Raw genomic sequence first — 12400 nt, forward strand, 5'->3', positions numbered from 1 at the left:
TGTCTCTGGGAACCCATAAAATATGTAGATTTGTCCTGTGAGTGATGCTGACCACAGGAGGGACGTAGCTCTGGAAGTGCTGAGACTTTTTTTTCGTAGAGACAGAGTCTCACTGTACCGCCCTCGGGTAGAGTGCCGTGGCATCACACGGCTCACAGCAACCTCTAACTCTTGGGCTTACGCGATTCTCTTGCCTCAGCCTCCCAAGCCGCTGGGACTACAGGCGCCCGCCACAACACCCGGCTATTTTTTTGTTGTTGTTGTTGCAGTTTGGCCGGGGCTGGGTTTGAACCTGCCACCCTTGGCATATGGGGCCGGCGCCCTACTCACTGAGCCACAGGCGCTGCCTGAGACTTTTTTTTTTGAGACAGTCTCACTATGTCACCTTCAGTAGAGTGCTACTGGTATCACAGCTCACAGCAACCTCAAACTCTTGGGCTTAAGCCATTCTCTTCCCTCAGCCTCCCAAGTAGCTGGGACTATAGGTGCCCGCCACAATGCCCAACTATTTTGTTGTTGTCATTATTTGGCAGGCTGGGCCAGGTTCGAACCCGCCAGCTCTGGTGTATGTGGCTGGCGCCCTAGCCACTGAGCTACAGGTGCCGAGCCAGTGCTGAGATTTTCTATACACTTTCATCCTACGCAGCCACAGTATGGAAGCATCTGAGCATGCACCTTTAGAAATGGAACATCCTTTCTAGGATGTTGCAATCTCCCCCACTTCATGTTAGGCAAAACCAGTGTTTCTGAATCATTATAGTTTCCATCTGACTCCTGGAGGTCTTCTAAACAATGACACCTGCCTACTGGATTCTGAGCTTAACTTCTTAGCAGTTACCAGAGGCCAATTTCTCTCAATGCAACACTGAATGAGAATGAGGGACCAATCTCATGCTGATCTCAGATGATGCAGAGGTTGACACAAATGCACTCTCCTCATGGTTACTTACAAACACACAAGTACAAATGGAATCCAAGCCACGTGATTCATCCCATAAAGCCCTGAAGTCTTCCTTAGAAGATCTTGGGCAGCAAGGCAAATTACATCAAAACCAGAATTAGAGCTATTCTCTTCCATCCTCTGTCTGAGGCACAGAAAAAATGGGGACTCCCACAAAATGTTTACCCTTTCATGCTGCAGAACCCAATTATTTCTTCAACATACTCTACACAATCAACAGACCTCCAAGATTTAATGTGACTTAAAGAATAGGCCTTTATTATCACATAAACATGAGCAGTGTGAGACAGATAGTTCTAGGGCTGGGTGGCTTAGAGATGGATACATCCACAATGAGCATTACAGACCAAAAATATTCATGAAGGTAGGCTTCTACCAGCTATCTGCAGAGCCCATCTTGTGTTCTATGGAACAAAATCTATTATTTCCAGGCTGGTTACCTCAAAAGGGAAGAAATCAGGACCTTTGATGCCATAAGACCATTCCTTACTCCTTCTAGGGGTTGGGCAGAGAAAGTCTGCCTTAGTAAGCATGCTAGGGTGACACATACTGCATGACTCTGCCAGCTGATGGTGGTAGATAGCTCTTGCTCTGAAAAAGGCCCTCGGCTGTTTAGCAAGTGCAACCTAGCTCCTGAAGCACATCACATACTTGCCACTCACAGGAAGTCTCCCCAGTGTGAATGTCCCTATACATGAGGTTCCACTTTTTTTTTTGTAGAGACTCTTGATTTATCACTCTTGGTAGAGTGCCTTGGCCTCACAGCTCACAGCAACCCCCAATCCCTGGGCTTAGGCGATTCTCTTGCCTCAGCCTCCCAAGTAGCTGGGACTACAGGCACCTGCCACAACGCCCAGCTATTTTTTTGTTGCAGTTCGGCCAGGGCTGAGTTTGAATCCGCCACCTGGGTATATGGAGCCGGTGCCCTACTCAGTGAGCCACAGGTGCCGCCCAAGGTTCTACTTCTGACTGAAGTTCTCTTACAACAGCTATTCTCAGAGATTTGCTCTGGAGACAGCTGTTAAGATGAACAAAGAGGCAGTATAGGTCATGCCTGTAGCTCAATGGGTAGGGTGCTGGCCATGTACACCCAGGCTGGCAGGTTCAAACCTGGCCCCGGGAAGCTAAACAACATTGACAATTGCAACAAAAAAATAGCCATGCATTGTGGCGGGTACTTGTACTCCTAGCTACTTGGGAGGCTGGGGCAAGAGAATCGCTTAAGCCCAAGAGTTTGAAGTTGCTGTGAGCTGTGATACCATAGCACTCTACCGAGGGTGACATAATGAGACTCTGTCTCAAAAAAAAAAAAAAAAAGAGGCAGTACATTCCCTGTCCTGGTAAGGAGTTTGTCCAGTGAGAAACTCCCAATGATAGATGAGGTTCAGCTTCTGGGCAAAGGTTTTCCTGCATCTACTGTCATCACAGTAACTGTTAAGTTCTCCAAGGAACCCTAAGTCTGGTGTTGGCCAAAGGGTTTCTCATATTCACCACACTCTTAAGGCTTTTCTCCAACATGAGTCCTCTGGTGCAGAACCAGTGTTTGTTTCCGGATGAACTCTCTCCCACACTCACTGCATATATAAGGCCTTTCTCCAGTGTGGACTTTCCAGTGCCTGATAAGGTTCGGTCTTTGAGTGAAGGCTTTCCCACACTTGCTACACTCATAGGGCTTTTCTCCAGAGTGAACTTTCTGGTGCTGAATGAGTTTGGAGATGCAACTAAAGGCTTTCCCACATCTGCTACACTCATAGTCACTACTATGAATTCTCCAGTGTACATTAAGGTGGGAACTTTGGCTAAAGGCCTTCCCACATTCACTGCACTCATAAGGCTTTTCTCCAGTGTGAGTTCGCTGATGCAGAACAAGTGTATGTTTGCGACTAAACTCCTTCCCACATTCGCTGCATATGTAAGGCCTGGCTCCTGTGTGAACTTCCTGGTGTCGAATGAGATTAGACTTACTGCTAAAGAATTTCCCACATTTGCTGCACTGATAAAGCCTTTCACCTGTGTGAACTCGCCTGTGCTCAATCAGGCCAGAGATTTGTCTAAAGAATTTCCCACATTCACTACATTCATAAGGTCTTTCTCCAGTGTGAACTGTCTGGTGTTTAAAAAGGTCATAGCTTTGGCTAAAGAATTTCCCACATTCACTGCATTCATAAGGCCTTTCTCCAGTGTGGATTCTCTGATGCCGTGCAAGGGTGTCTTTCCGGGTAAAGGCTTTCCCACATTCACCACATTTGTGATACCTCTGTCCAGTGAGAAAGGTCCCCTCAAGTTTGGTGCTCTTATCAAGCTTCATCCTGCTGGGAGGGGCCGGGTACTGAAGAAGGGCAGAAGTGGCTGAAAAGTCCATGTCACCTTCCCCACATGTGTGGGTCTTCTCTGGCCCATGGACTCTGTAGCTGTTCACAGAGTCCTTATTCTTGTCCCTTCTGAAGGGTTTCTCTCCACTGGGCTTCTTCTGGTATTGGTCAAACTTTGTACTGAACCAGAACTGTTTCCCACATGCCCCCCAGTTGTGTGGCTTCTGCCTGACTTTTTCCCTCTGGTATTCAGCCAGGTGTAAAATATCTTTCAATGTAGAATTACACATGTCACATTTGTGGGTCTTTAGCTCTGCCATGGGTATCCTGGTCTGCAGCTCTCCTGCCACAGAAGCATTCTGCTCAGAAGGTGCTTCCTCATCCTCAACTCCATGCCAACAACCTGAAAGCACAGAAATGTTGATGAAATGTATGTTGACTCTGGCAGGCAGCCCCATTATAAATGTGTGTTGGACAAACCCAGGAATGAGTTTGTGGGATTCTTTTCATGATGAGGGGCATGATCAGGTTGAGGAAGAAGTATGATAAGGTACTAGGCAATATACCTGAAGGTCACACAAAGGCAAAATAAATGGCTAGGATACAAGGATGGAACACAGCGAACAGCTTCCAGGAGGACCCTGGCTGTTGATGACAGGTGAATACTATGCAAAATGTGTCCAGGCCCCGAAAAAACCAATTATGAGAGAGTGGCTGCTGGTCAAAGACTAAGGATGGGTGCACATTACATGAACATTAAATGCAGATCAACACTATTGGAAAATGCAGAGGAATGGAAGGAACAAGGTATGAGGTAGAGGCCAGAAAGGTAAAGGGATGGCAAGAAAAGTCAGACCAGAAATAAGTCTTACTACAGTCAAGAATAGGAAAGAATGGGTCGAAATGTTGTGTGGCCACTGGCCTTAGAAACAAACTCTGGGGTGAACAGTTAATGTTGCTGGTTTTGAACCCTGATGTGACATCGTGCTGTCCCTGATGTTCACGCACCAGGTCCAACTCCCCTCTGGGGCTCTCTTTCTGTAGCTGGAGTCACAACCACCTGGTCAGGCTCTTCCCCTGGTTCTAGTTGCATGACTACATATGATCTGGAAGATGCAATTCCTAAGAGAAAGCCAGGACAAGTGAGCAGCCAGAACTGGTTCAGAGCAACCCACCCACTCTATGAAGAACCAGAGGTAAAAGAAGTTAATTACTAAAAAAAGAACCTCAAAGGAAAGTTTTGCAGTAATACTGCAAAGGTCCCCATAACTAGTAATTATGTGAGTGTTTCTAACTCCTGGCAGTCAGGCTCCAGAAAATGTCATCTGGGAAAAGAGGTAGAATCTTGGGCACAGAGGTACCACAATTTTGGACAGATTCACCAGCCCAGAAAGTGACCAAATCTGATGAGATCCACTGGGCAAACACCAAACCACTGGCTATGTGATTTCAGGGCTGCTCAGCCAAAACTGAAGGCACTCCATATGAGTTGGCCCTGCCACCTGTGACATCTACTCCAGAAAACTGGTGAAGAAGATAGTGCTGGTGATCTGATCATAAGAAGGGTAGAGAAGTCTCTAAGGAAAAGAAGAAAGGTAGATGGGTGTGAAGACCTTACCAAGTGAAGCTAAAAGTGCAAAGTTCTCCAGCATCACATCATGGTATAGTAGTCTCTGAGCATTGTCAAGGAGTTCCCATTCTTCCCATGAGAAGTACACAAACACATCCTGAAAGATCACACAGCCCTACAAAGTTAGGGAAAGGAAGGTTCATGAAAAGTCTCTTGATGAACAATCCTTACTTAATCTATCCACAACAACATCCTGCTCATTCACCTCCCATGTCCCCAAGTCAGAGATACCAAGCACTGGTACCTCTGGCCCTCATTCTCTCCTGATTACCCAGCAATCACTGTCTCAGCCCACAACAGGCAGGGTGAGAGACAAATGCCATTTACACTCTGAGGAAGTCAATTTCCTTAGGCTCCCCAGATCATGAATCCCAATATGAACCTGAGAATTCTCTTCTCTTTTAAGTACCCCAACCCCTACCCCAAACAGGACCCTAAGATCATCAGATCACGCTTATTCATCTCATGCACATCACTCTTTGGACCACGTCTCCCTTACATCTCCACCGTCCCACTATTCCACTATCACCTTTCTGGCCTACCCCAGAGACATCTTCCTAGACTCTTAAAATGTCACCATACACACAGCATCAAGAAAGTGCTTGCCAATGCAATCAGTATCCCATCTTTCCCCAAACCCTCAATGGCACCAATGTCAAGGAAATTCCCATTCCTGTTCTTTTTTTTTTTTCCTTTGTGGTTTTTGGTCGGGGCTGGGTTTGAACCCGCCACCTCCGGCATATGGGACCGGCGCCCTACTCCTTAAGCCACAGGTGCCGCCCTCCCATTCCTGTTCTGAAAGCCTCCCAATATGGCCTTGTTTCTTTTCTTTTCTTTTTTTTTTTTTTTGTAGAGACAGAGTCTCACTTTATGGCCCTCGGTAGAGTGCCGTGGCCTCACAAAGCTCACAGCAACCTCCAACTCCTGGGCTTAAGCGATTCTCTTGCCTCAGCCTCCCGAGTAGGTGGGACTACAGGCGCCCGCCACAACGCCCGGCTATTTTTTGGTTGCAGTTTGGCAGGGGCCGGGTTTGAACCCGCCACCCTCAGTATATGGGGCTGGCGCCTTACCGACTGAGCCACAGGCGCCACCCGGCCTTGTTTCTTTTCAATCACAGGCACCATGCAGATCTCAGGTACCCTCAACCCTCTTCCATTTACTTGTTGCACCTTGTACTGCTGCTGTAACAAACTACTACTTAGCTTCACAGCTTAAAACCATGTCTTCAGCTACTTCCTCTACTTCAGTCTAGAACCCTCTGCAAAGTCATCCATGAAGGCTGGAATCAACTCCTTCCAAACTCCTGTTAATGTTGATTAATATTTTGACCTCTTCCCATGCATTCTTAATGGCATCCAGAATGGTGAACATCACCTCAATAAACACTGGGAAAAAAAAATTTTTTTTTTGAGAGACAGTCTCACTCTGTTGCCCTGGGTAGGGTGCTGGGGCATCATAGCTCACAACAACCTCAAACTCTTGGGCTCAAGTGATCCTCTTGTCTCAGCCTCCAGAGTAGCTGGGACTATAGGCATCTGCCACAATGCCCAGCTAGTTTTTCTATTTTTAGTAGAGACGGGGTCTTGCTCTTGCTCAGGCTGGTCTCAAATTCCTGAGCTCAGGAGATCTACCTGCCTCAGCCTCCCAGAGTGCTAGGATTACAGTCGTGAGCCATCATGCCCAGCCCACTGAAAAAAACCTTTGAAAAAATTCGATATCATTTCTTGATCATTCCCAAAAAAATTTGTATAGAAGGAATGTTCCTCAACACAAAAAAAGCCATATATGACAACACCACAACTCACATCATACCCAGTGGTGAAAACTTGAAGGTTTTCCCTCTGAGATCAGGAGTAAGACTCTCTTTTCTTTTTGTTTTTGAGACACAGTGTCACTTTGTCGCCCTCAGTAGAGTACTGTGATATCACAGCTCACAGCAACCTCCAACTCTTGGGGTTAGGCGATTCTCTTACCTCAGCCTCCCAAGTAGCTGGGACTATAGGCACCTGCCACAACGCCCGGCTATTTTTTTGTTCTTGTTGTTGCAGTTTGGCCAGGGCAGGGTTCAAACCAGCCACCCTGGGTGTATGGGGCCAGCGACCTACTCACTGAGCCATAGGCACTGCCCAGGAACAAGGCTCTTATTGCTTTTGCTCAACATAGTACTGGAAGTCCTAAACCATAGCAATCAGACAAGAAAAAGAAAGAAACGGTACTCAAATAGGAAAGGATGAAATTAAACTGTCTGCTGATGATACAATATTACAAATCCTAAAGACTCCACCAAAAATAAAATATTGCTAGATCTACAAGACATGATTGCAAGAGGGACTTTACCTAACAATTGCAATCAGTATAACCTGGCTTATTGTACCCTCAAAGAATCCCCGACAATAAAAAAAAAAAAAAAAAAAAAAAAAAATTGCTAGATCTGAGAAACAAATTCAGAAAAGTTGCAGGACACAAAATCAACTCACAAAATCAGTAGTGTTTCTGTACACTAACAATTGAACTATCTAAAAAAGAAATTAAGAAAATAGTCCCGGGCGGCGCCTGTGGCTCGGTGAGTAGGGCGCCGGCCCCATATGCCGAGGGTGGAGGGTTCAAACCCAGCCCCGGCCAAACTGCAACAAAAAAAAAAAAAATAGCCGGGCGTTGTGGCGGGCGCCTGTAGTCCCAGCTGCTCGGAGGCTGAGGCAGGAGAATGGCATAAGCCCAAGAGTTAGAGGTTGCTGTGAGCCGTGTGACGCCACGGCACTCTACCCGAGGGCGGTACAGTGAGACTCTGTCTCTACAAAAAAAAAAAATAATAAATAAATAAAATAAAATAAATAAATGTATAAAAAAAAAAAAAAAAAAAAAAAAAAGAAAATAGTCCCATTTATAATAGCATAAATATTTTTTAAATTTAAAAATTAGGAGTAAATTTAACCAACTAAAAGATCTGTATACCAAAATTTACGAAATGTTAATCAAAGAAACTCAAGATGACACAAATAAATAGGAGGATATTGCATGTTCATGAATTGAAAGTCTCAATATTTTTTTGTTTTTTTGAGACAGAGTCTTATTATGTCGCCCTCGGTAGAGTGCTGTGGCGTCACAGCTCACAGCAACCTCTAACTCTTGGGCTTAAGCGATTCTCCAGCCTCAGCCTCCCAAGTAGCTGGGACTAACAGGCATCTGCCACAACTCCTGGTATTTTTTGGTTGTAGTTGTCACTGTTGTTTGGCAGGCCTGGGCCAGGCTCAAACCTACCAGTTCTGGTGTATGTGGCTGGTACTCTAGTGGCTGAGTTACAGGCGCCAAGCCAAAAGTCTCAATATTGTTAAAGTACCAAAAGTGGTTTACAGATGCAATACAAAAAAAAATCCCTATAAAAATTCCAATATCAGCTTGGTGCCCATAGCACAGTGGTTACGGTGCCAGCCACATGTACTGAGGCTGGAGGGCTCGAACCCGGCCCAGGCCTGCTGAACAACAATGACAACTACAACAAAAAAATAGCCTGGCGTTGTGGTGGGCAGCTACAGTCCCAGCTACTTGGGAGGCTGAGGAAAGAGAATTGCTTAAGCCCAAGAGTTTGAAGTTGCTGTGAGCTATTACGTTACAGCACTCTACTGAAGGCGATCTAGTAAGACTCTGTCTAAACAAAAAAAAAAATTAAAAAAAATACATTACAAAGCTATAGTAATCAAAACAAAATGGTACTAGCATAATGCAGGCACACTGATCATGGAATAGGACAGAGAGCTATCTATAGTAAATAAACCTACATATCTATAGTAAACTGATATTTTATTAGATATTTTAAGTAATCTACATAGTCAACTGATTTTTGACAAAAAGTGCCAAGAACAGGGCAGCTCCTGTGGCTCAAAGGAGTAGGGCGCTGGCCCCATATGCCGGAGGTGGTGGGTTCAAACCCAGCCCCGGCCAAAACTGCACAAAAAAAAAAAGTGCCAAGAACACACAATGGGGAAAGTACGGTTAATTCAATAAACATTGCTGGTAAAACTGGATATCCACATACAGAAGAATGAAAATAGATCTTTATCTTACCCCTTATACTAGAATCAACTCAAAATGTATTAAAGAAACCTAAACTATGACTCAGTGCCTGTAGCTCAGAGGCTAGGACGCCAGCCACATATATGAGAGCTGGCTGATTCGAATCCAGCCTAGGTTAGCCAAACAACAATGATAACTATAACCAAAAATAGCTGGGCGTTGTGGTGGGCACCTGTAGTCCCAGCTACTTGGGAGGCTGAGGCAGGAAAACCACTTAAGCCCAGGAGTTTGAGGTTGCTGTGAGCTGTGATGCCACAGCACACTATTCAGGGCGACAGCTTGAGACTCTGACTCAAAAATAAATAAATAAATAAAGGGCAGCACCTAGGGCCCCATATACCAAGGATGGCAGGTTCGGCCCAGCCAAACTGCAACAACAACAAAAATAGTCACGTGTGTGGCAGGTGCCTATAGTCCCAGCTATTCAGGAGGCTGAGGCAAAAGAACAGCCTAACCCCGGGGTCTTAGTGTGTGTCACACTTCATGGGGGCAAGACATGATTGCAAGTGGGACTTTACCTAACAATTGCAATCAGTGTAACTGGCTTATTGTACCCTCAATGAATCCCCAACAATAAAAAAAAAAAAGAAAAAAAAAAAAAAAAAAAAAAAGAAAGAATAGCCTAATCCCAAGAGCTGGAGGTTGCTGTGAGCTGTGATACTACAGCACTCTACTGAGGGCAACAAAGTGAGACTCTATCTCTAGAAACAAACAAAAACCTAAACTATGACATAAACCTTAAACCTACTAGAAGAAAACAAGAGAAAAGTTCCATGGGTCTAGGCAGAGATTGCTTTGATATGACCCCAAATGTGCAGGAAATGAAACCAAAAATAGACAAATATTCTAGCAATCTCACTAGAGAGAGATCTTACTATGTTCCCAAAGGAATTAAAATCAACATTTTGAAGAGATACCTGTATTCCCATGTTCACTGCAGCAATATTCATAATAGCCAAGATATGGAAACAACTTAAGCATCCATCAATAAATGAATGAATTTTTAAAATGTGGCATATATACAAATGGAATACTATTCAGCTTTTTAAAAAAAACCCAGACAATTCTGTCAATTGCTATAACATGGATGAACCTAGAGGATAATATGTTAAGTGAAATAAGCCAGAGAGAGACAAATACTGTATTATTTCACTTATATGTGGAATCTAAAAATAGTAGATAGTAGAATGGTGGTCATCAGAGGCTGGGGAGGACACGAAATGGTGAGAGATTGATAAAGGGGTACAAAGCTATACTTAGGAGGAATATGTTCTGGTGTTCTACTGCATAGCAAGATGACTATAGTTAAAAATAATGTATATTTCAGATAGCTAAAAGAGGATTTTGTATGTTCACACCACAATGGAATGGTAAATATATATTTAAGGTGATGGATATGCTAATCACCCTGATTTATCATTCCATAATGTATATATGTATAGAAACATTACAATGTACCCTATATACAATTATTGTCAATTAAAAATAAAACTTCTAAAAAAACAAAAAGTAAGCGTGCGATCATCAGATGGTAGCAAATTGACAGCACACCACACATGTTCACCACTCTAAACCAAGTTCTCCATATCCAATAGCTCTCTCCTCCTACAGACATTGGACAGAACCTTTTCAAATGCCAGGATCCCTTCCTTCTGGGTGGAGTCCTGAAATGCCCACTAACCCTTCCCTGCTCTCCTGTCCCAGCCTTCTCCTCTCATCCCACAGGATCATCAGAAATGACATACTTAAGATTGCCCTCCCACTCCCCTCAAAAAGAAACAGAAAAGAAAACCAAAAAAACCAACCATCAAAAGGAAAGACTGCTCCTCTTTAATTTGACCTCCAGGCTATGGCTCCTGACTATAATCCTAGCACTTTGGGAGGTGGAGACAGGAGGATCACATGAGGACTGGAGTTCGAAAACCAGCTTAACCAACACAGACTTCCATCTCCCAAAGTGCTGGGATTATTGGCCCTAGTGCACGCCTTTCTTTCAATCACAGCCACATGACATTGCAGGAAATCCTGTTGCTGAGGGTGAACATAAGAAAGGTTAAGATTACTTTCATGATGCAATATTCATTTGTATTGGGTGATTGATCCTTTGACCTAACATTAGGTTTTAACCAAATAAGCAGTCCAGGAATTAGTAAATCTGTCCTTTACCATTGATGCTATTCCAGATTCAGTATAATGATAAGATAGGAAACATTTTATTTTTTCACAATTAAAGTGAAAGTTGTAGATTAATATGCAGTGATCATGCGTGGGCTGGAGGGAGATGTGTGACTTTACTCACTGTAAAAATGAAATTTAAAGGAAGGTTTGTGTTAATTGTGGATCATAAATAAATCCTTTATACTGGGGAAAAAAAGAAACGTTAAGATTATAAAAATAGAGTTAAATTAATATAATAATGAAATAATTATACAAAAGTTGTGTGATCAGGGTCAGATATACAAATATGAATGAGGACATGAGACTCCACAAAGAAATAAATTGATAAAAACAGATATATAAACATACCATACTGGGGACTTCATGAGACAATTTGACGCAAACATTAAAAAAAACTTCAGAAAAGGGCGGCGCCTGTGGCTCAGTGAGTAGGGCACCAGCCCCATATACCGAAGGTGGCGGGTTCGAACCCGCCCTGGCCAAACTGCAACAAAAAATAGCCAGGCGTTGGGGTGGGCACCTATAGTCTTAGCTACACGGGAGGCTGAGGCAAGAGAATCGCCTAAGGCCAGGAGCTAAAGATTGCTGTGAGCTGTGACGCCACAGCACTCTACCCAGGGCAATAAAGTGAGACTCAGTTTCTAAAAAAAAAAAAAACTTCAGAAAAAAGGCCTACAAGGGCCTCACTAAAATCAGGGAGGGCTTCAAAGAAAAGGCCTGGCTGGCTTGGCTCAAGCGGCTAGGGTGCCAGCCACATACACCTGAGCTGGTGGGTTTGAATCCAGCCCAGACCGCCAAACAACAATGACTGCTGCAACCAAAAATAGCTGGGCGTTGTGGCAGGCACCTGTGGTCCCAGCTACTTGGGAGGTGGAGAATCGCATCAGCCCAGAAGTTAGAGGTTGCTGTGAGCTGTGATGTCACTGCACTCTACTCAGAGTGACAGCTTGAGGCTCGAAAAAAAAAAAAAAAGAAAAGAAAAGAAAAGGCCTGGCTGAAGCCAGAAAAAAACCCAAGAAAAAGGCCTGACTGGAGCCCAAAAAGACTTGAGAAACAGATATAAAAATGTCTAACCAGCTTGGCGCCTGTGGCTCAAACAGCTAAGGGGCCAGCTATATACACCTGAGCTGGCGGTTTGAATTCAGCTGAGGCCCGCCAAAGGACAATGAGGGCTGCAACCAAAAAACAGCCCAGCATTGTGGCAGGCGCTGTACTCCCAGCAACTTGGGAGGTGGAAGAAGGAGAATA

At 44.3% G+C, this 12400-nt stretch overlaps 1 protein-coding gene across 9 annotated transcripts in view; it reads right to left on the reverse strand.

Moving 5' to 3' along the window:
• Positions 1-430: 430 nt before the first annotated feature.
• ZNF671 (zinc finger protein 671) overlaps positions 431-12400 on the reverse strand; it is a 49788-nt gene continuing 37818 nt past the window's right edge. For 4 of the 9 annotated variants that reach the window (XM_053606275.1, XM_053606276.1, XM_053606270.1 and 1 more), the window contains 3 exons: positions 4892-5018; positions 4282-4395; positions 431-3676 (listed from right to left, as the gene is read on the reverse strand). In XM_053606275.1, coding sequence (XP_053462250.1) covers positions 2460-3676; positions 4282-4395; positions 4892-4925 — 1365 coding nt within the window. In that variant the 5' untranslated portion in view covers positions 4926-5018 and the 3' untranslated portion in view covers positions 431-2459. The remainder of the gene's footprint in view (positions 3677-4281; positions 4396-4891; positions 5019-12400) is intronic. The other 5 variants (XM_053606271.1, XM_053606278.1, XM_053606273.1 and 2 more) reach the window with 3 other exon arrangements.

The sequence above is a fragment of the Nycticebus coucang genome, chromosome 10 (genome assembly GCF_027406575.1).
Source record: "Nycticebus coucang isolate mNycCou1 chromosome 10, mNycCou1.pri, whole genome shotgun sequence".
NCBI classification, from domain to species: Eukaryota; Metazoa; Chordata; class Mammalia; order Primates; family Lorisidae; genus Nycticebus; species Nycticebus coucang.